Below are 27,053 nucleotides of genomic sequence, written 5' to 3'. Positions count from 1 at the left end.
GCCATGGTGGTTCCCAGGCTGTTCCTGACCATCCAAACCGATTTCCTTTCAGCTGAGGGTGACAGTTTGGGTTTTCTTGAAGTAAAGTGGCTTGGCAAAGTGACTACACCTCCCAGTAACTTGCATACAATTGTTTGAACTGATCTTGGAATTTGCATTTGTTTAGAAATGGCTCCAAGAAACATTCTGGAGTTGTGTACATCTGCGATGCTCTTTCTCAGATCTGCACTGAGCTCCTTGGACTTTCCCATTTTACTGTGTGTTGGTCAATCCAATGAGTGCTGTAAACTAACCATTTTTATGAAGACACAGAGAAGCTACCAGCTGTAGTCAATCATGATCACTAACAGGAAATTAAGAGACCTTGGCCTTGGGAAGATAAGAGACATTTTGGAAGTTTGAGCACCTCTGAATTAATAATCAAAGTGAGTGTATGTAAATTTTTGACCCTGTATGTATAATTTTGACCCTGTGTTGATTTCAGAAAACCCAAAGAAAATTAAAACTTGTGCACCAAATTCTAGTGTTTTTTTTTATTATTAAAGATGTCTGCTGTACAATCATTCTGCCACAGAAAAAGAACAGTTCAAAGAAATTACTGAAAGCCAAAATACTGCCATGACATTCATATCCAAGATGGCATTCATGTCATTGTATGTAAACTTCTGACCACAATTCTACTTAATTCATAGCAAGCAAAGTGGCTTGGCAAAGTGACTACACTTCAGAATAACTTGGATAGAATTGTTTGAACTGATCTTGGAATTTGCAGTTGTTTAGAAATGGCTCCAAGATACATTCCGGAGTTGTGTACCTCTGCAATGCTCTTTCTCAGATCTGCATTGGGCTCCTTGGACTTTCCCATTTTACTGTGTATTGGTCAATCCAATGAATGCTGTAAACTAACCATTTAGGACATAGAATATACTTATCATTCATGACATTTATTTCTAACATACAAATACAACATACTGTACCTGCACAGACACACAAAATATCCTTTTTGTTTGAGAGATGAGGTCGGCAGCTGAACACAAATTCTATAGCATGAAGGGGGAAAAAAGAAAGGATATTGAGGAGTTATGTGATATCCTCTCTCGTTTGCCTCAGGATCATTTTAATTGGTGCTTAAAATAGCATATAAAACAATAAATGCATCTGAACTATACAAAAATTCCTTATTAAAACAGTGAAATATAAGTGCAGTTTCTACTGGTCATAATGAATTAAATATTTAATCTTAAGCTTGTGTATTTTTCCTAATAAATGTGCATTTATTGGAGAAATGTTTCTACATGTGACTTACCTCCAGCAAGGAAGATGAGAAGGAAAGGATCCCATATCAGGCTGTTGTAGTCATATTTTACTCACTGTAATTTTTACTGTACATTTTACAGTGCAAATAATGTAATAGGTCTAAAAATCTAAATATGGTGCATAAATATGTTGGGGGAATTCTTATATTTGCATAAGCCTGTTACAAACTATTGCTAACTAACAAGTGCTAGTTTGAGAATAAGGACCTTTTTTTTTTTTAAATCATCAAATTACTGTGTTAATTTAAGAAAGGACAAAGATAGTCCCTAAAGTATTTTGTTTCTAGTAGATTAAATGACAGCCAGTCAGAGTGTCTCATTCTGATGTTGGAAAAACAAATATTTTCTTGCCTCTGGTAGGGTCATTACAGTGAAGCGGATTGTATTCTGACTGACAACAGTAACATTGTCCGCCTGATAAAACCTTCTTATGTGTTATGTAAATGTGTGTGTGTGAGAGAGAGAGGGAGAGAGAGAGATACTGTATGAAACTCATCATGCAGTAGATCATCTTTCTGAAGGTACTGATCTGATTCCTCATTAACTGGCTAGTGGTATCATTGACTCATTTTCATCCAAGTCTTATCAGTTTATACTTCTTTCTTACTTTCTTTCTTTATTTGCTTCCTCCTCCATCACTTCACTCTGCATGCTTTCTGTTTGCCACCATTAGGTTCTTGCTGCACTTTTCTATTCTCACCCAGTGCTGTGAAAGGGCTGTTTTTCTGCCCGTGCGAACTGGAGCACGGTTGAGCTTGCCCCTTCTTTGAAGTGTTTAGGCTGGGTTTGTCTTAACCGCCCGTCCCTGCAGGCTCTAAGTTATCATTACCCAACACCACCACCATCTTTCTTCCCCCCATGAAATCTGTGCAGGTATGGAGGCTGGGCTTGAACACTGGAGCCAGGTCTAATTTAAAGCTGAACCACTAGTGCACCTTTAATGGCTATGTCATTCACACAGAGAAGTCTCTGTCAAAGGAAATTTCAAATGAGGGCTCATGAAAAAAGCAGCTGCATGAAAATGTGCTTGAAGACTGTGTGTGTGTGTGTGTGTGTGTGTGTGTGTGTGTGCTCGCTCAGCTGTACCGCCTCAGTCTTTGTGTATGCTGTAGTTAATCTCCTCTATATAAAGTCATTGTGTTTTGTTCTTGCCTGTTATTCATATTTGAGTTTTTCAGTGTACTGACTTCTAAATCACACGAAGTGCCATTGCATCTCAAGACTTCCGATTCAGACAGTCTGACAGGCAGGCAATCGTGTGTGTGTGTGTGTGTGTGTGTGTGTGTGTGTGTTTTCTTGGTGGACAGCTTCCCTACTGCTTTTCACACAAGCCCTAGCACAGCTAAAAGAGAATAGGAGAGAAGGCCAGGCTGCTCGGGGGACTCGGCCCTGTTAATGAATATGCTGCACTGGCAGGAAAGCCTGGTCTGATCAAAAATACATATGGAGCAGAGCATGGTGCCGTGGCCAAGAGACGCCTGAACCCGCACACCCAGTGCTTTCAAAATTGGGACTGATCTCTTCAGAGTGTGCTACAACACAGCTCAGTGCGATACACACATGACCTCCTGGGTGTCAGCTTAGTCTCGCTCTCAGACTCACATACAGAAGCACACTTATGTGAAATGCTCACATGGTGCTGTACACTGCTTGTGAACCTGTGCCAGGTGTTACTTATTTTGTCTCATATTTGATTTTTTTTTTTCTTGTGGTTCTCCGAATGTCACTTTGCTGTCACTTTGCTAATTTTGAGATAAAACAATGTTATTATAATCTGTGTGTGTATTGTATGTGTTTTGTAAACAGGTATCCACTGCGACAATGTCTGCCCTCAGGGCTTCTGGGGGCCAAACTGCTCCATGACCTGCTCATGCCAGAATGGAGGCTCGTGCTCCCCTGAGGATGGCACCTGTGTGTGTGCTCCAGGCTACCGGGGCACATCCTGCAAAAGATGTAAGCAGTCCTTTCAATAGGTCTCTCCATAAATTGCTCAAATGACAGAGGTTCTTGTTAATAAATGTGGATTCTGTCCCATGTGGAGTTCAGTGGGTGTCCCAGTGAGAGGCTGAGGAGAGCAGCACTTAACCCTTGGTTAAAAGTGCAGGCCAGCCAGCACTTCATCATGGGCCAGCTTGTAATCACTGTATTCACACTCCAGGCCCTGCTTCCTGGGGAGAGTCTGGGGCAATAGATGGCCTTCATCAAAGCGACCTCTCACACACCCTCTTCTTCCCTCTCCACCAGTGTGCTCGAATGATAAGACTGCTGATTGCTGATCACTTTCCAGGGAAAGAAATCTGTAAATCGAAGTCAGTGACGTGCTTCAGTGTTTCGGCACAAAATGGGAAGGTGTGTGCGTGCGTGCTTAGGCATTAAAGAGTAGAGAAAAATGGATGCAATAAATCTTCTCCGTTATACTGACTGTTCTACAGTAATCTTAATTACAAGGGGTCTGCCACCCAGAGAAAGCGAGGTCAGCCAACCCATGCTGTTTTCTCTCACTGCTTAGCACTACAGCAATTAAAGAAACTCAGGTTAATGAAGAAAAATGAGTGAGGAGTACCACTTTGGGAAAAGCTTGATTGACATGCAGAAGCTGGAGAATGGGGAAAGAACCAGTAATTCACACCAACCACTTCACTCTTCAGTCCATTTTTATTTATTGCAGAGTTATCATCATATCATAAACTACTGTATATCTAGCTTTCTTGAACTTAGTTTATTGGAACTACTTTTCATATGCTTTGACAACCTCCTGCATGGACCTCAACGCAGATGAAACTGATAAATATTAATGGCACAAAGATTTTCTACCATGCTATGTCTTTTCATGCACTAAATAATGCTCTGAGCATTTTACTTACCTCTGTTTTCTTTTGCTACTCTTGACTCTTCTTTCCTCTGGTCTCTTCTCCTTCATTTCGTTGCCAGCCTGTTCTCCTGGGTTCTATGGGCATCGCTGCAGTCAGATATGCCCCCAGTGTGTGCACAGCACTGGCCCATGCCATCATATTACAGGCCAGTGTGAATGCCTGTCTGGATTTTTTGGCCCGCTGTGCAATGAAGGCAAGTAGCTCTTCTTTCCTTCTTCTCATTTTACCACTCTCTAACTCTTTTTCTCTCTGGAGTAATGTATCTTGCATGTATCTTCTGTTTAATCTGCCTCTGATCTAGCTGATGCAATGACTGTTCATACACATCCAGTTTATTACAAGGGATGATGTCAGCTTTTGATACATAACTTTAATGAAGCGACATTGTGTTAAAGCTCAAATCACCTGCAGTGGGGCAGATTATGTGAAAAATTATAACAACATTAGGGTGATAGAGTTAATGATCATCTTGCACTGTCTTCCCCAGACTGGTACAGTATGGCACTCAGTGGGGAGTGGGGTACGGTTGTCATTTGTGGCACAGTGAGCTGACTCCGCTTATCCATCGCACTGTAGATAATTGGCATTATCACTGACACTGACAAATAACCTTCAGAGGAAATCTGAATATTGCTGAGGCCATTCTTTCTGACTGAGACAAACAGTAAAGCATCAGATCAATGCCGTGGTTATCCTGTTCAATGCTCTTGAACAAGGGAGAAAAAAGAAGACAAGCAAGGTTCATGCAATATACAGAAGCCTCTTCACATTTAGTTTTAATTGAGTCAGGAAAGACATAATAGATTAGTGATTATTTTTTCTTTGCTTAAGCAGGCATGATTGAACACATGAACATGATAATTAGATTACAGAAGTTTAGGTGAGAATTACAACTGAAACTATCTCAATTAGGGAACTAGTACATTATCTTAATTTGTCTTGGTTTGTAGCTTTAACTTGGTAGCATGGGTTCCTATTTTAGGTTCTCTGGGTTCATTCTCTGCATCTCAGGTTGTCTCTGTACATAAGCATTGCTAATAAGTGGTGAAAAAATTATTTCCAAATGAAGAGCCAGTGCTGTCAAGTATGGCTACGCTTCAATCTTGTTATCAGCTGAGGCACCAGTTCATCAAATGGTGTGAGACCAGGTCTGAAATAGAGTAGCCTGGCCAAATACTGGACAAAAGAAATTACCTGACTACTAGTAGAATGAAGCTACAAAGTGGAATAACGAGACTACTAACCTGGAGCACTAACTAAAGATATTCATGGCCACTCATACGGTAGGTCAGGTGGCATGAATGCACATTCCATAGGTACAGCAAAGAAATCTTGTCACTCACTATTTTTCACTATTAAAGCCCTGCCAATTTTTCAGCATCACACTCTTAATGAATATAAATCAAATGAAATGAAAATGCTTTGGCACTGCAACATTATGTGGCTTTTGTTAAAGGTCCCATGGCATTAAATTTTCACTTTCTGAGGTTTTTTAACGTTAAAATGAGTTCCTCTGACCTTCTTAAGTCACCCCAGTGGCTAAAAATTTCATAATGTGTAAACCAAACTATGCCCAACATTTGAGAATGGCGCGTCAAAACAGCGCGTTGATAAGCTCTTCCCTTTACTACGTCAGCAAGGGAGATGATCCCCACGCCCCCCCTCTGGATTCCCACCCACTGTATGGATTGCCCCGCCCAGTTGTAGTGAGGAGACCATAGAGGACACAACAACATGGCATCACCTAAGCGAGCGAAACATGGAAATTGCGCTGTACATGGATGTGACAACACAGAAAAGAGTCTGTTTTTACTGCCGACGGGAGAGCCCCTGAAGACGCAGTGGCTTAATTTTATTTACTTCAATAATACGCCGTCGAGTCTACCTAAGATGGTGTATGTTTGTCGGAAGCATTTTCCTGAGGAATGTTTCCACAACTTGGGACAGTACCGGGCAGGTTTTGCACATCAACGGTCACTGAAGCCTGGGTCCGTACCAAGCATCCCTGCTGCATCAGTAACAAACACCGAACAAGTAAGTGTATAACTGGTCGTTTTGCCGTGTTTTAAAATCGGTGCGTTAGCCTAGCAATGGCTACATTAGCTGTGCAGCTAACCGCTTCCTGCAGTTAGCCAGGTAATCTGCGCTACAAAACTAAAGAGCATGCATCATGCTCTGTTAAACTGAGTTTAGTCTGGAAATTGACTGTAACTTATGAGCTTATGTTTGACTATTGCTCCGCAATGCATGTCTTCTGTTGGATAAGCGCTATGTTGCTGTAGTTGCTGCTTCTATCCTCTTTGGTTATGGAGTGCGTGTTCAAGCCTAGGGTATTATACGTTCGTAAACTACCACTCCGAACACTCTCACTCTCTGTTCTCTGTGTCACATTGAGTTTACGAAAGGAGTCCGAGGGAGAACGGGGTTTTGTCTTAGCAGCGTGGCTACAGGCGCTGATAGCAGCGAGTATGTATGTGCGCAGCTTGGTCAAGCCCCTCCCCCTCCCCCCATGGCCCGACCCCACCCTCTACCCTTCCCCGCCTCCTGCTTCTCATTAGCAAAACGACGCACTGGGAAAAGCGCTGAAATGGGGCTTTCTCCCAGGAGGCTATATTTACGTGCCGAGGGTTCATTTCGAGAAAGGCTGCGGATATAACATCCGGAAGCCTCCACAAGCCCGTTTAAAGCATCAACAAACCACCATGCCATGGGTCCTTTAAGAGGGAGGGGAACTATACACTTTAGATTTTTTTTGTGTGTGTCAACTACTTGGCAGTGATAAAATATTTCACAAGTTATTAATCAATCATTCCACCTTTCAGCATTTGAAGTCCATGTTTTTGTACTGCATTAGGAAAACCTAATTTTAAGTAAATTTTATTTCATAAATCTATCTTGCTTGGTAGGATACTGGGCCACTGGTGAGCCATGCCAAACTGTATAATGACCTTAGAGCTTACTGAACAGGTTTGTATTTTTTAACCCGCTTTGTCAACTAGCCAGAGACATGCCAAGGCTTATGCAGTTTTAATTCAGCTTTGAACACTGTGTTGAAGGACAGAACAATGGATCTCACTAATACTGTGCTACAGGTTGGTGACAGTTGGTCCAGTATGAAGTGTGCATTTATTACATAGTCTCCTTTCAATCCAAATGAATTAATTTATCATGCCTAGCCACATCAGTTGATCGGTGCAGAAGGATGCGAAGTTCAAATAACTAAAATGTCAATCTGATGCTGCGTTTATACAATCATCACTAACATTTAGTGAAGTTTTAAAATAACACTGTTTTAGGATAAAGACCACATCTAGAAAGTTACACCTTTCTCTTAGCTAACTTACTTTACACCACAGCACTGTTAAACTGATTATTTAGGAGGTGTTCATTTTTAGAACAGTAAAGATCTCACAGTAATGCATACTTACCAACCCCCAGAGAATGAAAACTGATGGAGAAATCGGACTGAAGCACTTGACAAACTGCATGATTCTCTCCTTGCCTCGCCGCCTTGATGCTGGATGATCTGACGACCAAGTCGCCTTGAACTTGTTGTCATAGCAAATCTTTTCTTTCTTTGGAGTTTTCATTGTTTGCAATCACCAGCGCGTGTTTGGTTTTTCCACATACTGGTGCAATTTGTTGTAATATGTGACGACATTACGAATTGGCTAGAACCATAACGAGAACCGATGGAATGGCACATTAGAGCGATACAATTTAGATTCAACATCCTTATTGTGTTGTTCCATTGGCTCTCAGCTTCACTTAATATGACTCTTTGACGCTATACACAGAACTTATATCTCCTGTGCCAAAAATAGCTGAAGCGAGGTCAGAAGAATAAATTCAATAGTGTTCGCTGCTTATTTTGTAATGTAGTATTTTTTAGAATGAAAATCGTTAGGCAGTATTCACTTGTCAAAACCAGTAGACTACCACATGATTTGGTAGGGCTGGTAGGTATGGTAGTGTCAGTTGCAAAGTAAATTAGTGTTTTTATTAATCCATGCAATACATTATTATTTTTATAATAGCAACATAAACAGGGACCTTTATGGTGGATGCTCCATATAAACAGATTCATGAAAGTGTGTAATTGTTGATATGGTAAATGTTTTCTGTAAGGAGACCAATTATCCATCCATTCGTCCATTATCCGTAGCCGCTTATCCTGTCCTACAGGGTCGCAGGCAAGCTGGAGCCCATCCCAGCTGACTATGGGCGAGAGGCGGGGTACACCCTGGACAAATTGCCAGATCATCGCAGGGCTGACACACAGAGACAAACAACCATTCACACCTACGGTCAATTTAGAGTCACCAGTTAACCTAACCTGCATGTCTTTGGACTGTGGGGGAAACCGGAGCACCCGGATGAAACCCACGGAGACACGGCGAGAACATGCAAACTCCGGACAGAAAGGCCCTCGACGGCCACTGGGCTTGAACTCAGGACCTTCTTGCTGTGAGGCAACAGTGTTAACCACTACACCACCGTGCCGCCCCAAAGACCAATTATTTAACATGTATTGAAGGAGTCAGTACTTTGTAACAGTTATGCAAGAATCTTCAGAAAAGTGGATGTTGCGCTTTCCAGTTTCTCTGTAATGACATACCGTGTTTATTTACTTCAAGAAAGCAAAAAAGAGAGACTAATGACAGAATTACTATTTATAGATGTTATACTGTAAGTGATAACCCGAAATAGCTTGTTTCAAGGACATTCCACATCATTAAATATAACTGTAATCTGATTCTTTATGTAATAAATCCTATTATTGGAAAATAATTAACTACATGTCTGGTTGCTTCACACCACCTTTCATTATTTCCCTTGATAAATAATTTTATTTGATTTAATGCATCCATTCATGAACCAAAATAGAGGATGTTTTGTTTATTTTATTTGTAAACACTAGATTAGACTATGTTGAGCTTAATTTCTTCTCTTTTTTTGTCACCTGTTTCATTCACTGCTCAAGCTTTTGACTTTTCACCTACAGTGACATGGTCTATCACATGGGTGATGGAAAATCTCATCTCATCTCATTATCTGTAGCCGCTTTATCCTGTTCTACAGGGTCACAGGCAAGCTGGAGTCTATCCCAGCTGACTATGGGCAAAAGGCGGGGTACACCCTGGACAAGTCGCCAGGTCATCACAGGGCTGACACATAGACACAGACAACCATTCACACTCACATTCACACCTACGGTCAATTTAGAGTCACCAGTTAACCTAACCTGCATGTCTTTGGACTGTGGGGGAAACCGGAGCACCCGGAGGAAACCCACGTGGACACAGGGAGAACATGCAAACTCCACACAGAAAGGCCCTCGCCGGCCACGGGGCTCAAACCCAGACCTTCTTGCTGTGAGGCAACAGCGCTAACCACTACACCACCGTGCCACCCATGATGGAAAATCTGTAAAAAAAAAAAAAAATTGTTAAAACTAAGATTCTCAACAATTTTCCAAAAATTTGGTAAAGTGGCTCTGTGCACTTTTACTTTTCTCTTTTTACTGTCATTGTTGTCTTTGTAAACTTTGTAAACTTCAAACTGATACACTGATCATTGCTATAAAGCCTCAAAAATAATCTTCCTTTGAACTTCATTTTAATGTTGAACACCCCTGAGGCCACAATTTTATACATCACACCTACATACCGTACTTTATAAAGTGCGTAGTGTTCCTCTAGTTTTGACTTCTCTATGCAGTCAAACCAAACAGTCCTTTCAGCAGGAAATTTTGTTGTGTTAACGGGGCTGTTTAGCCACTGGTTGCTCGCTAGCATCCGTAGTTTGTGTTTTAGTCCACGACAAAATAGCGTTAATCAACAGGCAGAATTGGCCAGTTTTCCTGAATGGAGCTAAATGTGCTACTGATAGTGTTGCTGTGATGACACACTGCAATGCACCAGTATTTTGTGAAACAAAACTTTTTTTTTTTGGTATGCTTTGAGTATTATAAAAGTGAGATTTGTATAATTATGGCTGTGAGAATGCAAAAAAAAAAACCTTTGAGACTTGACAAGTGTACTCCACCATTCTATTATAAGATATATGTAAATTTGTATTAATATTCTGAAAACTGAGACAAACCAGTATGATTTTCTCTACACTGTAGTTTCTGTTCTCCGAAGGACAGGTGGTAGAGCCCTCTTCAACGATTTAAAAAAAAAGTAAATATTGATTGCATGGTAAGAGTGGCGACATGGTGGTATAGTGGTGTCGCCTCACAGCAAGAAGGTTCAGGTTCGAGCCCAGTGGCCGATGGGGGCCTTTCTGTATGGAGTTTGTATGTTTTCTCCGTGTCTGCATGAGTTTCCTCCGGTTTCCCCCACAGTCCAAAGGCATGCGGTTAGGTTAACATGGGGCAACCATGGCCTGAAAGTCATGAGCAAGGCACCTAACCAGGGCTTTGAACCAGAATTTTTTTCCTATTGGTTCGTTCCGAACAGAAACGGAATTTTAACGTTTCCGGTTTTGGGTTCCACCATTAAATAGACGTTCCCGAACCGGTTAGAACAAAAAATTTTCGTTCCCGGAACGGTTAATTACGTTCCCTGTCAGCTGTTTAACAAATGGCTATAAAATTATGTGTCTGTCTCTTCCAGCTTAAGCCAAATGTAGGCTAATTCTATTACAACCTTCATTAAATAAGACAAGAAATAATTCAAAACAATTATTATTTCAAATGTTGGCGATTTGGATTCTCAGTATGTCTTCCCATCTACACAAACAGAAAAAGTGCCAAAAATGAAAGATAATTCATTTAGTGTGTTACCAAAGGCTAGTCAGGCCCTATAGAGGGCTACCGCATGACGTCACCGCGCCGCGAGATTTTGTTAGGCGCCATATTGGAAGACCAAGTACACATCTATGCAAGTACATACATTCATAAAACAAACTACACCTGAAATGTAGCCAGGGCCGGTTCTGCCCTAATCTGGACCCAGGTGCAACATCACGCAAACACCCCCCCCCCCCCCCCCCCCCCCCAAAAAAAAAAAAAACAGTCTAAATCAGGACAACCATCACATAACTATAACTATAAACATTTTTATATAAACTATTTTAACTAAATGGGCTATAATAAATAAGCCTGCAGGCAGCCACGGCAGGCTGCCTCAGAAAAGTAACCATTCAATGACACAACTGAAAGCCTGCAGCCACGGCGGGCTGCCTTAAAAAGTTAGTAACCATTTGTCCTACCTTAAAACTCGTTTTGCATTTTCTGCCTCCTTTTTTGTATTTTCGACCCTCCGTTTATTTTCTTTCGTTTTCTGAAAACCCGATTTGTGTCCAGACATTTTGTTCTGCTACCAACGAACTAACTCGTCAGGTCTCGTCTCTCGAGCCCGCGATGAAGAGCAACAATTGATACATTTTTACAAACAGCCAATAGGGAGGTTGCAACGTTCAGGCTCTTCTTTGCTCAGACACTCAGTAATTCACTTATTATCACGTGGAGACATGATAGTAGTCCACCTTCCCGCTCTCTCCATTCAGTCAGCGAACGTCACACAGGAAGTGAACCCCAACGGGTCATAGAAACTTGCGCAGGAGAAGAATGACTTTTATTTGTAGGCTACAGAAACTTTGAGGAACGAAATAAAAACCGGTATTAACCGGTTACCATTATTTTTAATAAGTGTTTCTGTTCCGGAACATAAAAAATAATAAAGTTTCTGGTTTCGTTTCTGTTCCATGTGAAATAGAAAAAGTTCCCGGTTTTCGTTTTCGTTCCTTGAACCGGTTCAAAGCCCTGCACCTAACCCAACTCAGCTGCTCCCCGGGAGCTGCCCACTGCTTTGGGTATGTGTGTGTGCTCTTTGCTCACTTGTGTGTGCATGTGTGTGTGCGCGCACTGCTTCAGATGGGTTAAATGCAGGGGAGGACTTTCACTGTGCTTAAGTCTGTGCTTGAGTATAACGTGTGATTAATAAAGGCTTCTTGTCTTGAGTACTACAAAAATACATATTTGATTTAAGTCATCTTTCAGGTCAGTGAAACATATTTCCAACTCAAACTAACAAACCATAATATATCCACTTCCCCTTCTACAGCATTCACCAGAGACTTCTAAATGAAATATACAACTCCAGATAATAATTAACCAGTCTTTTCATGAATAAAGGAAAGGCAATGAGCATATATAGAATTCACTTTCATGGTTTTCAGAGCTGTCTCATGAATAAATGTTTAATATGTTAAAGCAGAAAAAGGATAGACTCTGGGAAAGAGGCCTAGAAAAAACTGGGCTAATTTGTCTAGAACATAATTACTGGAAGAGAGGTAGGGCAGAGGAGAATTGTAGTTCAGTCAATGTTGGCGTCCTCAGCTGTCCTGCTCTACAGTAATGTGTCCATGAGAGCTGTAATGAAGCTCTGACAGGCAGGAGGATGATGTTGAAAAGAAGAGACTGTACCCCTGAAACAAGAAGGACTGAGTCCCTCTAGCCATCGAGCTAATAAGAGTCTGCTTTGAGGGAGTTGAAAGAGGCTTTTTCTTAAGGAAGGAAGGTCCGTGGAGATATGATTATTAAAATAAGCCACTGTCACAAAGATTTAATTTTAGCTTTTCTTTAAAGGAGACACCTTATCTGATTCCTCTGTGCCATTCCATTTTTCCTATACAGCACCGGCGTCTGTTTACCAGCTGCTACTTTCTCTCCTTGTCTTTGGTAAGGGGGCAAAGAGTATGCTATATGTACCTGATTAAACTTCCCTGTCCTTCTCCCTGAAAAGAAATGAGAGAGGGGTAGTAAAGACCCAAAGGAACTTTAATCTGAAATGAAATCTCTAACTGAGTCAAATGTCAGAAGGCAGCTGAAATATTCATTTTATTAAAAATGTACACAAGCTCTAATTTTAATTCCATGGCACATCAGTCAGCTTTGTTCTTGTGCATGGTGAACAGGCGTAGATGGATAAATGGGGAGTCTGATAGATGTGCATGGTCTGCTCAAACCGGCTGCGAATCCATTTCACTCGCTCCTTCATTCTCTAACATCAGCGAATGCTGGCTGTAAGAAATCTCACCTGGATTACTGTAGCACATGAAGAGTTAAGTGCAACTGTGCTGAATAATTTTGGATAACTTCGTAGTTCACATGCACAGAGTTAATATTCAGATAGACAGTGTCTGACATGTTAAATTAAGTTTAATAGCCCTCCAAAACAGGGCGGCACGGTGGTGTAGTGGTTAGCGCTGTCACCTCACAGCAAGAAGGTCCGGGTTCAAGCCCCGTGGCTGGCGAGGGCCTTTCTGTGTGGAGTTTGCATGTTGTCTGCGTGGGTTTCCTCCGGGTGCTCCGGTTTCCCCCACAGTCCAAAGACATGCAGGTTAGGTTAACTGGTGACTCTAAATTGACCGAGTGTGAATGGTTGTCTGTGTCTATGTGTCAGCCCTGTGATGACCTGGCGACTTGTCCAGGGTGTACCCCGCCTTTCGCCCGTAGTCAGCTGGGATAGGCTCCAGCTTGCCTGTGACCCTGTAGAACAGGATAAAGCGGCTAGAGATAATGAGATGAGAATGAGATGAGATGTTTTTAACTGTACTGTAATTAGCATATAAAAGTGTGCATATTTCCACTTTACATATGATAATATATGCTCAAGTCAAGAATTATTGAAACCTTTAAAATTTTAATATATAAAATAAACTATGTACATGAGTGAGATTTTGAGCTTAAAAAAAGATTGAGGTAAACACCATTTAAAAAAAAAAAGTCTCTTATGTTAAATGCACTTTGGTTGTCCCCATGATGATGCTTAGCACAGGGGCTTTATATTTGTGGTAGTTAGTAAATTATACTTACAAACAGGTAATGCAGTAAGATGTTCCATTTTAAGGTATCTTCACAGCACCACACGGTGCTTGAGTACAGTATGCTGAGTGTGTTGTGTCTTTGGCAGTGTGTCCCAGTGGCAGGTATGGGAAAGCTTGTGCTGAAGTGTGCCTCTGTATGAACAATGGCACGTGCAACCCTATTGATGGCTCCTGCCAATGCCTCCCCGGCTGGATTGGAGATGACTGCTCACAGGGTATGAATCGATTAACCCCTCTGAAATTCCTTTCTGTCATTCTGTCAGCTCTCAGATTTTTCCTTCTCTCCCAATTCTTCCACCTCTGGCTGTCTCAGTTTTGTTTTTCATTCTCATATGTTTATAGTTACACAAACTTTTAAACATGCACCTGTCCATACATTGTACCGTATATATTTATCTACTATGTGTGGCATAGAACACTTGATATTTTATGAGGATTGTGGAAATGGGAACTTGTAAATATGTGTTTAAGAGACCCAACTGTGATGGTGTGTCTGGCATCTGCAGCATGTCCTATAGGGCAGTGGGGGCCTGACTGCCTCAACTCATGCAACTGTCACAACGGAGCCCAGTGTAGTGCCTATGATGGGGAGTGCAGGTGCAGCCCTGGCTGGACAGGCCTTTACTGCACACAGCGTGAGCTTCACTCTCTCTCTCTCGCTCTCTCTCTCTCTCGCACACACACATACACAAAACCATGATGTATTGGTCACAGTCAAACACTGGCACCTGCTGGTATTGCAGTGAAGGCACACTAGTTGTTACAAAGAAAAGAAAAAAAGGAAACAGTTGTGTATTATAAATATCTTATGACTAAAGTGATCTTGAGATATGAATGGATTTTTCATCTGAAGCACACATCCTATTACGCTCTCACCTTTCTCGTGTCACAGTAACCAGTATTATATAGTAAAACAGCATTCACATGGTGCAAACAAATCAACTAACCACAGCATTTTCTGTCACTTCATGGTCTCAATTAATCATTGATATAATATTGAGTAATTTTTGTTTGGTCTTAGTTTGTCCTCATTCATTTTTCATATGAGCCATGGTGCATGCTTCGTTTTACTTGAAGGATGATGAAATCTGTTTGTCTTTTGCTGCAATATTTTTTCTCCAATGGGCTCATTAGCTTATTGTCCTTGCAGTGTGGACTTTGTCTGTAGAGACAAGTGCCAAATTAAAGGAAAAACTGGTGGCTCTGTTGTTCTTTGGGAAACATTTTCCTGACATGGTTTTAGTTCTCTTGTCGCCTTAGAGAAAAGGGTCAATGAGTGGGTGATGACCTTTATCATATGCTGAAGCTTCTCTAGCCTGATTGGAGTGGTCTCTTCAAGGATGACAATGTATCCATCCGCAGGGTACTAGGGCTTGCTGAATTGTTTGTTGAGTATAAAAATGGTGCAAATCATATGCCATCACATTCACAATCACAGATCTCAACCCAACTGAACACCCAGAGAGTTTGAACCAATGTGTTCAACAGCACTCTCCATCTTTTAGAAGAATGTTTTTCATACCTCCAGTAGAGTTCTAGAGAATTGTAGAATTAGTGCCAAAATGCATTGAAGCTATTCTGGTGGCTCATGGTGACTCAGTATCTTACTCTCTCGTTCGCTTGTTCAGGCTGCCCATCGGGTTTCTTTGGGCGTGACTGTGCTGAGGTGTGCCGCTGTCAGAACGGAGCAGATTGTGAGCACATCTCAGGCCAGTGTACCTGTCGCACAGGCTTCATTGGTGGCAGCTGCGAACAAAGTGAGTGCTATTCTGTATTTGTGAATCGATGTGGTAGGAATTTATTGTGGGGCGTAATTCTGCTGTGGTGTTGGGTGAGTGTGTACGTGAGTGATCCGTAACTGTAGTGCTTGAGCTTTGCATATTAGCTCAATGTATTATTCTGTCTGCAGAGTGTCCTCCTGGGACTTTTGGCTATGGTTGTCAGCAGCTGTGTGAGTGCATGAACAATGCCACCTGTGACTACGTGACTGGAACCTGTTACTGCAGTCCTGGATACAAAGGAATTCGCTGTGACCAAGGTAATCATACTGCCTCCTCATCTATATACACATGGTGCCGTTAGGTTGTTATTCAAACTTTGTCTCATATACACACACAGTTTTGTCACATTCATTATAATAGTCAAATTGGCACAAAATATTTGGGCTGGATAAAACAACAATAATATGAACTCAACATCACAATAAATGTTGTCACAATGCACTCTTCTGAGAGTATTGTGGGTATTGTCAGTACTTCTATAACCCTGACCAACCCCACTGCTACTCACACACTGCAAAAACTAGCCATCCTAATTTCATCTCATCTCATCTCATCTCATTATCTCTAGCCGCTTTATCCTGTTCTACAGGGTCGCAGGCAAGCTGGAGCCTATCCCAGCTGACTACGGGCGAAAGGCGGGGTACACCCTGGACAAGTCGCCAGGTCATCACAGGGCTGACACATAGACACAGACAACCATTCACACTCACATTCACACCTACGGTCAATTTAGAGTCACCAGTTAACCTAACCTGCATGTCTTTGGACTGTGGGGGAAACCGGAGCACCCGGAGGAAACCCACGTGGACACGGGGAGAACATGCAAACTCCGCACAGAAAGGCCCTCGCCGGCCATGGGGCTCAAACCCGGACCTTCTTGCTGTGAGGCGACAGTGCTAACCACTACACCACCGTGCTGCCCCCCATCCTAATATAAGGAAAAACATAATAAATTTGAGAACATTTAGACTATAATCAAGTGAAATAATCTGCCAGTGCAGTAAGATAATTACACTTGGTAAGACATCTTAGAATAAGTTGGTTGCAATCTAGAACTAGGTTTACTAATCTCAAAATTGGTGTCTTGTTTTCTTCTAATAAGAAATGCTAGATCGTTTCAACTATTTTCAAGATATTTTCACTTGCTAAGATATCATTTTTTGCAGTGCAGTAAGAAGCAGTGGATTTAACTTGAAAAGCTATATCAACGAATTTTTTAATTTTTTTCTCCTTTTCCTCATTAAATGATTTACGATCATACTTTGATATATTGTGTAAATGTGTGAAAATGTGTTTGAGAATGATGTTTCACACCCCTACAAAAATGATCTCTCACTCTTTGTTCCTCTCTCATTCATGCAGTGTTTTCTATCTGCTTCAAATACAGTAAACACATATTAAACACATTCAGTTTGTGTGTGTATGTGCTAGCGGCCCTGATGATGGAGGAGCTGAACCCCTACACTAAGATCAGTCCAGCCCTGAGCTCTGAGCGCCAGTCAGCTGGTGCCGTCATGGGCATCATCTTCCTACTCCTCATCATCATGGCCATGCTTAGCCTCTTTGTGTGGTACAGACAGAGGCAGAGGGAGAAGGGTCAGGACATGCCGAGTGTGTCTTACACACCAGCCCTTCACATCGCCAACACTGACTACTCACTTTCTGGTGAGAAAGTTGTATCGATAAAGCATGAAAATCCTCAAGATTTTTATTGTCTCCAGTGTGGAGGTTAGATCAAGATGTCTCTCCATCAGTGTGCTGGGTCTCTTGATCTGTGTAGCACAACTAAGCTTCTGTGTTTGGTGTGAGATTAGATTTTGCATTTTACAAGAGCTGCATTTTCAAGTCCAGAGACAGGAAAAAAAATAGTTACTGTTTGGACTAAAGATGGCTATACATTTTGGGTTGTATTATGAGTATATGAGTATGGTATAACACCTGTGCAGTGTTAATTTGGTTGGACCAAAGCCTGTTTGTTCCTCATTTCACCCAATTGCTATTTTCTATGTCAGAAACGTATGTATTTGTCCATCTGCACAGAGTGCTCTAACAGGAGGTGTTGTGTAAAATTGGCAGCAGTTTATATTTTTAAAACATTGGTCTAACATCTGTGTTTTTATCCATCCATGAAGACAAAATCTTAGGACAGACGCAAGGCTAGACATAAAAGTCCATTTCTTAGAACCAGATTTTTGGTTTATTTACATCAACATACTTCAAATTAAATAGGCTACAAATTAAAATAAACAACCCAGTTGTAGCTAGAAAAAAATGGAATGTGCCAGCTTATGATGGATATATGCATCAAACATATATTTCATAGAACACACATGAATAAACATCTACAAAGGCACACAATAAGAAAGAAAATACATTTGATTTGAATTTGTTTTGATCATGTGGTTACCCCTAAGATGCTGATGATATCGCCCAAAGATGCTGATGAGAAGTCCATCACTGAAATTTAATCATATGCCTTTATGAAATGATACTGTGCTGCACTGTGCGTAATTGATTTTTAAAAGAAATAAGAGATGTTGATTTGATCAGATATCACTGCAGCATGCCTCTTGATGATGATGTATTCTACAGTTGTGGTCAGAAGTTTACATACAGTGACATGAATGTCATCTTGGATATGAATGTCATGGCAATATTTGGGCTTTCAGTAATTTCTTTGAACTGTTCTTTTTCTGTGGCAGAATGTACAGCATACATCTTTAATTAAAAAAAACACACTAGAATTTGGTGCACAAGTTTAAATTTTCTTTGTGTTTTCTGAAATCTACACAGGGTCAAAATTATACATACGGGGTCAAAAATACACATACAGCACACCTAATATTTGGGTAAAATGTTTCTTCACAAGATTCACCTTGACCAAACATTTTTGTTTACCATGAACAAGCTTCTGGCAGAATTCTGGTTGGATATTTCACAACTCTTCATGGTAGAATTGGTAGAGTTAAATTAAATTTGTTTTGTTTTTTTCTTGGCATGGACTCGACTTATAAGCACTGTCCATATATTTCCAATAGGGTTGAAGTCAGGACTTGTTTTAAGCTTAATGTTAGCCAGCTTCAAACTTTAGTTAAGCTTGAAGGTGTCAATTTTGGAGCAGGGAGTTATTTCTTGGATAGCAGCCTCTTAGTCCATGGTGATCTGAACTGTAGACAGTGATTCATCAGCTTCCAGTTCATGGCAGGGCTGTGCCATGGTGGTTCCCAGGTTGTTCCTGACCATCCAAACTGATTTCCTTTCAGCTGAGGGTGACAGTTTGGGTTTTCTTGAAGTAAAGTGGCTTGGCAAAGTGACTACACCTCCCAGTAACTTGCTGTGGCAGCAGGGGCATGGTCAAGCGTCAGTCTGTGACCGGAGGGCGGAGTCAGGGAAGGTAAGTGGCAGAATCACTACACCTGATGTCAATTAACCTGTGTTTGTGTGTCTTCCCAGCGACCACGCCCGATATAAGGAGAGAGAGAGCAGAGGAAGAGAGGTCTCTCTCCAGCCAGACGGCTGATGTGTGTGTGCGTGTGTCTGAGGGTCTGGGAGAGTGAAAACACTGAAAAGTGTTAATAAAGAGTTTTTGGAAACTCAGTTCTGGCCTGCCGTACATCTGTGCTTCACCCACCCGTTCCACTGTAGAACTTTGCATGGGTGGGTGGAGCACAGAAGTATGGCAGGCCAGAACTGAGTTTCCAAAAACTCTTCATTAACACTTTTCAGTGTTTTCACTCTCCCAGACACACACGCACACACATCAGCCGTCTGGTTGGAGAGAGACCTCTCTTCCCCTGCTCTCTCTCTCCTTATATCGGGCGTGGTCGCTGGGAAGACACACAAACACAGGTTAATTGACATCAGGTGTAGTGATTCTGCCACTTACCTTCCCTGACTCCGCCCTTCGGTCACAGACTGACGCTTGACCACGCCCCCGCTGCCACACTTGCATGCAATTGTTTGAACTGATCTTGGAATTTGCATTTGTTTAGAAATGGCTCCAAGAGACATTCTGGAGTTGTGTACATCTGTGATGCTCTTTCTCAGATCTGCACTGAGCTCCTTGGACTTTCCCATTTTACTGTGTGTTGGTCAATCCAATGAGTGCTGTAAACTAACCATTTTTATGAAGACACAGAGAAGCTACCAGCTGTAGTCAATCATGATCACTAACAGGAAATTAAGAGACCTTGGCCTTGGGAAGATAAGAGACATTTTGGAAGTTTGAGCACCTCTGAATTAATAATCAAAGTGAGTGTATGTAAATTTTTGACCCTGTATGTATAATTTTGACCCTGTGTTGATTTCAGAAAGCCCAAAGAAAATTAAAACTTGTGCACCAAATTCTAGTGGTTTTTTTTAATTAAAGATGTCTGCTGTACAATCATTCTGCCACAGAAAAAGAACAGTTCAAAGAAATTACTGAAAGCTCAAATATTGCCATGACATTCATATCCAAGATGGCATTCATGTCACTGTATGTAAACTTCTGACCACAGCTGTAACTCAACATCTTTGCGCCACCTGTCACCAGGTTACCACCTATTGACCCTTCCCACTCACGTGACCTTTGTAAACGCAACCGCCATTTTGGACATGAAGTGGACTTCAGTTCGAATCGGTTTGAATGCGAGGAAGGTGACTGCTTAGACTGCAACAATAATACCTAACACGCATTTAAGTATCCGTCGTAAAGACGTGAAACTCGTCGAGTGACGAGTGTGTTCATTGATAAGCTAACACAATCTAAAAGTAGACATACCATCACACTGCCCTGGCGCTGTGTACAGTTTACCTTCTATGGTTTGTGCACTCACTATTTGCCATTACTTTCTCCAACCGTTGTTACAGATTACAGGGAATGGCCTGAATTTAAGAGACAAATACATGTTCCTCTTGTTTTGAACACTTATTTGTAGGACATTACCTCTGATCTGTCCTACAGTCTACCAACAGCAAAGGAACACAACGTTAGCTAATGTCGTTAGCTAATAGCTACTACAGAAGAACAGAGAGGTTACAATGGGTTATTTTAACCTATTTGGTTACACACTCGCCGCCACAGAATGTTAACAGCAATGTAATGCCTTTTCTGGCTAATTTTATTCGTCTTACCTCCAACAAAGTGGTCACTACACAAGCGTTGGTATGCCGAGGGCTGCCAATCTTTCCTGTTAATGGCCGCTATCCATCTTCTCCGTCGGTCAGCATCTGTCGGGATCCGATAAAATGATAAATCTTGCCTTGTGTGTTGATGGTTACTACATCCAGGTGCACAACAATATAATGGCATGATGGAAGTCTTGCTGAAAGTAAAAACTTTCTTTGATGGCTATATTCCTTTCGATGCTTCGCCGTCGTTCCTCGTTGTTGGCTGTGGTAGACTACTGGTAGTTCATGTCCAAAATGGCAGCCGCATTTGTCGTGAAGTCACGTGGGATGGGTCAATAGAATTTGTGAGGAAAAGGCAAATAATATATCTGCGATGAGCTTGTGTTTTATTTTGATGCTTGTGTTATGATCACAAAAGTAGTTTGATGCTTGTGTTGTGATCACAAAAATGCGTTCTCTTTCTATCAGACACGTCTCAGAGCAGCAGTGGCCAGTGTTTCTCCAACCCCAGCTACCACACTGTTGCTCAGTGCAACATTCCCTCCTCCAACACTAACAATCTGGATGGCACTCTAACTCTGAAGGGAAGCACCTACATGCACCCACACACGCTCTCACTCTCTCTCTCACTTACACACACACACACACACACACACACACACACACACACACACACACACACACACACAGTCCAATTACCCACATATGACCTTTTCACATAAATACGAAAACAAGCCTTGAATGTAATTAACACGTTTAACCTAAACCTATTTATACCTTTTTTTATCCACACAGAAAGGAGATAGGAGCAACTCAGAATGGAGAGCGTACTGCAATTTGAATGACCTTGGTCAGTATCTGTGCTCTTTATCTCTCTTTTTATCTCCTGCTGCAATTACTAAATGAGAGTTTGACACATGCAGAAATGCTCATACTGTATAATTTTGAATACAAATTACATGTCACGAATTTCAACATACAACCCCCTCCCCAACACAGTCATGTTGAAAAATCAAGTCACTTTTCTGTATCTACATGCACTAGCTGGTCTCCAGGCACCGTAGGAATAGCAGGGGCCCATCAACCTGCTGAGTAGTGACTGCTGATGGCAAATGTTTTGTACTAACAGAAGCTTCTAGCCCTTGCATGCGGCCTTTCCCTGCTGTGGCTTTAATAGATCCTCACTGTTGGTACTCTCTCTCACACACGGACGAAATGTCCTACTCAGCCTACATTACCCAGGGTCACCATGAACAAGAGAGGAGGAAACAGATTAGTTCTGTGCCCATCATCTGAGGCTTCTCAACCTGATATGTCTGAGTGTGGAATAGATGATAAGCCTGTGGCAGCATGGAAGAGGCAGGAGGCAGAGGATTTAGTCTCTGGGTTGTATTTTCCATCAGTTTCCATAGAGGAAATAAGATTACACAACCTGCAATCACAATCTTGGACAGTGAGTGTTCCTACCCTCAGTGAATCATGGCAGCATTTTCTGTCTGGTTTGTTAAAGGGAAAGATCGCAGTATTTAACTTGAACTGTAAAATGTATTTAATTGGGCTTGCTCTGAAATTTGTTTAGTTTTCTAAATTGCCATTAACCTTGCTTCATTTTCCGCTATTTACCAATGGAAAATTATATATATTTTCAGGCTAGAGTTTTGTTTCTTCTTGCCTATAGCAACTACGTGGCCACCAAAACTATAAGCAGAGCTGAATACAGGATAAACACAGAGCACTTTAGAACTTGCTGATGGCTGATAACCAGTTTGCCCTCATTTTTCTGCAGATAGCTTTTACTCCGGTAACAGGAGGCAATGGAAATACTCACGTAGCTTTTATCAGTTGCTCCTTGCTTATGTTAAGTGCACTTAAGTTTATTTTCTTAACACCACCTTCAACATTCTGTAACATTCCTACCTGGGTAGTCACTGAAGTTACCCACTTTTCCTGGGTAAACTGTTTTGCGCAAGGATATCAAGAGTATTGTAAATCACACAGCTTTCTTCTGAGCTCATGACTGCATGATGTCTACTACATGATCCTCACCATTTGTTCTTTATATTTGGTAAGCACAGTCTCACTGGACAAAATGTAGCCCCATAGAAGAAATACAGTGGCTGTGAGAAAGCTGTGAATATGGGACCTTTGCATGCAGAGTGAAAGAAAAAGCTTATCAGTAACAAAACAATTTTACTGTATCATACTCAGCATGTGTTCCAGAGATACAATAAATTGCATAGGACTGAATCAAGCGTTCCAGCTTAAAACATGTTTATTGGGTATAAAATTAAATTTGTGTATTACTATTTACAACATTATCCTTTCTAAGCATACACATTTCTGTTTATGTGGTACTTCTGTGAATTAGGTGTGTCACGAGAGGATACACTGATACTGCAAGACAACAAGACCATTCAAGTTGCTAAAGGTAATAACCCAGGGATGCACAATTTCAGAAATACTGACACGGGCAAACATAACTGTATAAAATTGCTCACAAACATTTGCATTTTACACTAAAACAAACAAAAAACAATTCTCATAAATAATTTTTAAATAATAGAATAATAAATTATATTATAGTGTATTATAAATTATTGCCACCTTTAATAAACATTTAAGATAAATGTAAACAAGATAAAGAAATGTTTATCTTGCAAAACATTTTTGACCCATTATGAGGTTGCACACGTAAAATGCAATCATCCACCACCAAGAGCTTTCAACAAAAAATAAATAAATAAATAAAAAGAGACAGATGCTTGTTGAACGGTACAAGTCAGATGAATGGATAGATAATAATGCTTAAATGCAGTTTAAAAATACCATGACGCACAATAAAGATAATAATATAAAGGCTTCAGAAATCTGGAACCAGTTGAACATTCGTCAGGAATTGGACACATGGGCATACTACAAAGAACAGTAGTTACCCATGGTCCCCGGATACACGTGAACCCATGGAGCCTCTGCCAACGGTAGGGAGAATCACTTCAATACTTTATTTTATTTTTTTTTAAATATGTGCAGCCAATCGTAAATTACTGCTGCACTCACACCACTGGGAGGGGTCACATTCACCTTGTATAACTTGGAGAAAGTGCATGGTTACACCCAGGTCATAGCACTGCAGACTTTCTGTTGCTGATTGCTTCTAATGTTGCATTCAACTAAAGACTGTAAATTTCTCCTCTTGTCATCTCAGGGAGTGTTTCCTTGCCACCATTGCCTCTGGCTTGCTCAGTAGGGATAAATGTATAATCTTAATTAAAAATTTATATCCAGATTTCTGTAAAGCTGCTGTGGGACAATGTCCATTGATAAAAGTGCTATATATGTAAATATAATTGAATTGAATTGAATCTGGGCGGTATGGTGGTGTAGTGGAAAGCACTGTCGCCTCACAGCAAGAAGGTCCTGGGTTCGAGCCCAGCAGCTAACGAGGGCCTTTCTGTGTGGAGTTTGCACACAGCAAATTCCTCAGTGTTGAATTAACACTTTCAGAGTTAATTTGTGTCCAGTTGGACCTATATAAACACAGTAGGGTGTTAAATCAACACTCTGGGTGTTAATTCAACACTGGGGATTTTGCTGTGCATGTTCTCCCCATGTCTGCGTGGGTTTCCTCTGGGTGCTCCGGTTTCCCCCACAGTCCAAAGACATGCAGGTTAGGTTAATTGGTGACTCTAAATTGACCGTAGGTGTGAATGTGAGTGTGAATGGTTGTCTGTGTCTATGTGCCAGCCCTGTGATAACCTGGTGATTTGTCCAGGGTGTACCCCGCCTTTCGCCCGTAGTCAGCTGGGATAGGCTCCAGCTTGCTTGCGACCCTGATAAGCGGCTACAGAAAATGAATAAATGGATGGATGAATTGAATCTGCTCTGGGAGGAAGCCGCCAAGGTATTTCAACCACTACCAGAAGTAGCAGCGGAAACCAAGGCCTTGCCAGCCATCTCTGAGCCATAATTAGGACTCTATGGTCTAGTTGCTGAATTTTGTATGATATGGGCAGAATAAGTAGCTGGGTTTACGTGCACACTTTTTTTGTCATTCTGATTGAAATCATTCCAGTTGAAGATTCTGGGTCAACTATTTACATGGGATGTGATCTAATACGGTCTGGTGTTTACATGCACTGATGCATTTAATTAGAACAGCTGTGTGACATGCGCACATCGTCCTCGAGGGCTTTGGCATGTTTTACTGTATCAGCTCAAGATGGATTCATCTGTTCAGCGCTGTAGTTGCCATTATTGTGTTGCTCTTAATCACACAACAACAGCATGATAGCAATGCATGCTTCTGCAGAGGTCCAGCTGAGCTTGGAAGCCACCATTTTGAGAAAATTCACCACGCAACACAGAGGGCATGCGCAGAAAGAATGGGGCCAGGAAGTAATCAAGTTAAATCATTTACATTGTACAGTTTTTCTTTTGATCAATTTACAAACATGTTTAAACTACCGATCTGCAATTGATTGACATTTCAGTCAGGTTTGGGCTTTTTATTCTGATTGAGATGCTTATATGAATGATTTTTATTTGGTTTGGGCTTTTAAAGTGATTATAACAGGAATATTAGGCTCCATGTAAACCCAACCGGTGATAGAGGTAGAAAGGCATACAATAGATGGTGAAGCCATTCATGGGCCAGTACATCCTTTCCCAGCAGGTTGTCTGGCTTCATTAAAGAGTACCACATTCGGCAACATGTTGACTTGGTATTATGAAACTATTGTCCTGTGTTTAGCTAAATTTGGCTGGATATGTGTAGACACCACTCTCCCAGACATGCATGCTGTCAAGACTGCTGCACAATTTTACAGTACCTTTTACAGTCCCGGTATTTGTGTAGCTGTCAGTGAGGCTAACAGATGGGCGGATGGGCCCACCAGAGGAGCTTCTGTGCAAGGCAAAGAGAGGCTCGAACTGACTGATATATCCAATGGTCACAATACTGTCTGAGTGTACTAGCATGTGACAATATCTCAGAACCGGTAAGAAGAAATTTAGGGACAGTTGGATTACCCTCAATTCTAGCTGGTTGATGTGTTCTGAACATACACTAGGGGGCCACATACCTCCTGCACCACACTGACAACCAGTGAGGGAGGCATCTGTCTTGACTGTGCAGGATCATTCCCAACTAAACTTTTTTTTTTTTTTTTTTTAATAAGAAGCCTTTAATTGTCACATATATATATTACAGTAGATTGAAACTCCTTTCTGTGCATATTTGGAAGTACTGCATCTTCAGCAAGCTGCAGTTTCTGCCTTTGGTATTTGGGGTCCATTTGGAAGCTGATAATCCAAACCTGAAAGTCTCTTAGTTCCAGCAAACCCAAAGGAAATATCACTGCAGTTGCTGTCAGCAATCCTAGCATCATCTGACAGGAACCAGTATTGCATATATCACCCTGGCTGAATGTGATTGACAAGCACAATAGTGAACAATTGTTGCCAGGCAAACCAAACCTTGCCTGGTAGCACTTATGATGAATATAAAGGAAGATATCATGAAAAAATAGGTACCCTATGGGTACATGTGGCTACTGCTTATAAATAAAATTGTTTTCTGATATCATATCCATCCAGTAAATATAGCGCATATATATATTTACATTATGAGACAGTAGCCACAAAAATGAAGCGTAATCCAAAAATGAACAATTTAAAAATCACAGAAGTAAAATCTACCAAGTGTCTGTACTTTATTCTACTCTTACCTCTTACAGTTTTCGAAACTGAAACCTCTGAACCGAGGCTGACATTCACACACTGTCGCCATGACTGAAACTCTTATTTCCCAGGAATGGCCTGGCGCTAGAGCTCAGTGGAACACACTTTCCCTTTGTAATACGCATAAACATGTCTGAAAGCGATTTCTGTAGTCCATTTATTTCGAATGGTGAACCGAATTGTATACACTCACCGGCCATTTTAATCAGAACACGTGTATGCGCATGCACAGTTCGCAATTGTTACACTCTTACATTCTTACAGCACGATGACCTAGTGGCTAGCGCCTCTATATGAGGCAGTAGCCACAACAAAAATGATTTTGACCTTTTTGGTGGCCTTGACCGGATGACCCTCAAAATGTTGGAGGTTCTATTTGAGACCAATTCCCATCT

At 41.3% G+C, this 27,053-nt stretch overlaps 1 protein-coding gene across 2 annotated transcripts in view; it reads left to right on the top strand.

Annotated features, from left to right (window-relative positions):
- megf11 (multiple EGF-like-domains 11) overlaps positions 1-27,053 on the top strand; it is a 189,174-nt gene that overhangs the window by 137,853 nt on the left and 24,268 nt on the right. The window contains exons 11-20 of one of the 2 annotated variants that reach the window (XM_060923873.1): positions 3,123-3,269; positions 4,248-4,382; positions 14,113-14,241; positions 14,533-14,661; positions 15,655-15,783; positions 15,936-16,064; positions 17,239-17,472; positions 21,388-21,503; positions 21,715-21,769; positions 23,288-23,347. In XM_060923873.1, coding sequence (XP_060779856.1) covers positions 3,123-3,269; positions 4,248-4,382; positions 14,113-14,241; positions 14,533-14,661; positions 15,655-15,783; positions 15,936-16,064; positions 17,239-17,472; positions 21,388-21,503; positions 21,715-21,769; positions 23,288-23,347 — 1,263 coding nt within the window. Of the gene's footprint in view, positions 1-3,122; positions 3,270-4,247; positions 4,383-14,112; positions 14,242-14,532; positions 14,662-15,654; positions 15,784-15,935; positions 16,065-17,238; positions 17,473-21,387; positions 21,504-21,712; positions 21,770-23,287; positions 23,348-27,053 lie in introns of both variants that reach the window. The other variant, XM_060923872.1, reaches the window with a different exon arrangement.

The sequence above is a fragment of the Neoarius graeffei genome, chromosome 6 (genome assembly GCF_027579695.1).
Source record: "Neoarius graeffei isolate fNeoGra1 chromosome 6, fNeoGra1.pri, whole genome shotgun sequence".
NCBI classification, from domain to species: domain Eukaryota; kingdom Metazoa; phylum Chordata; class Actinopteri; order Siluriformes; family Ariidae; genus Neoarius; species Neoarius graeffei.
Note: the sequence above shows the minus strand (reverse complement) of the source record. Positions and strands in the feature narration are given on the sequence as shown.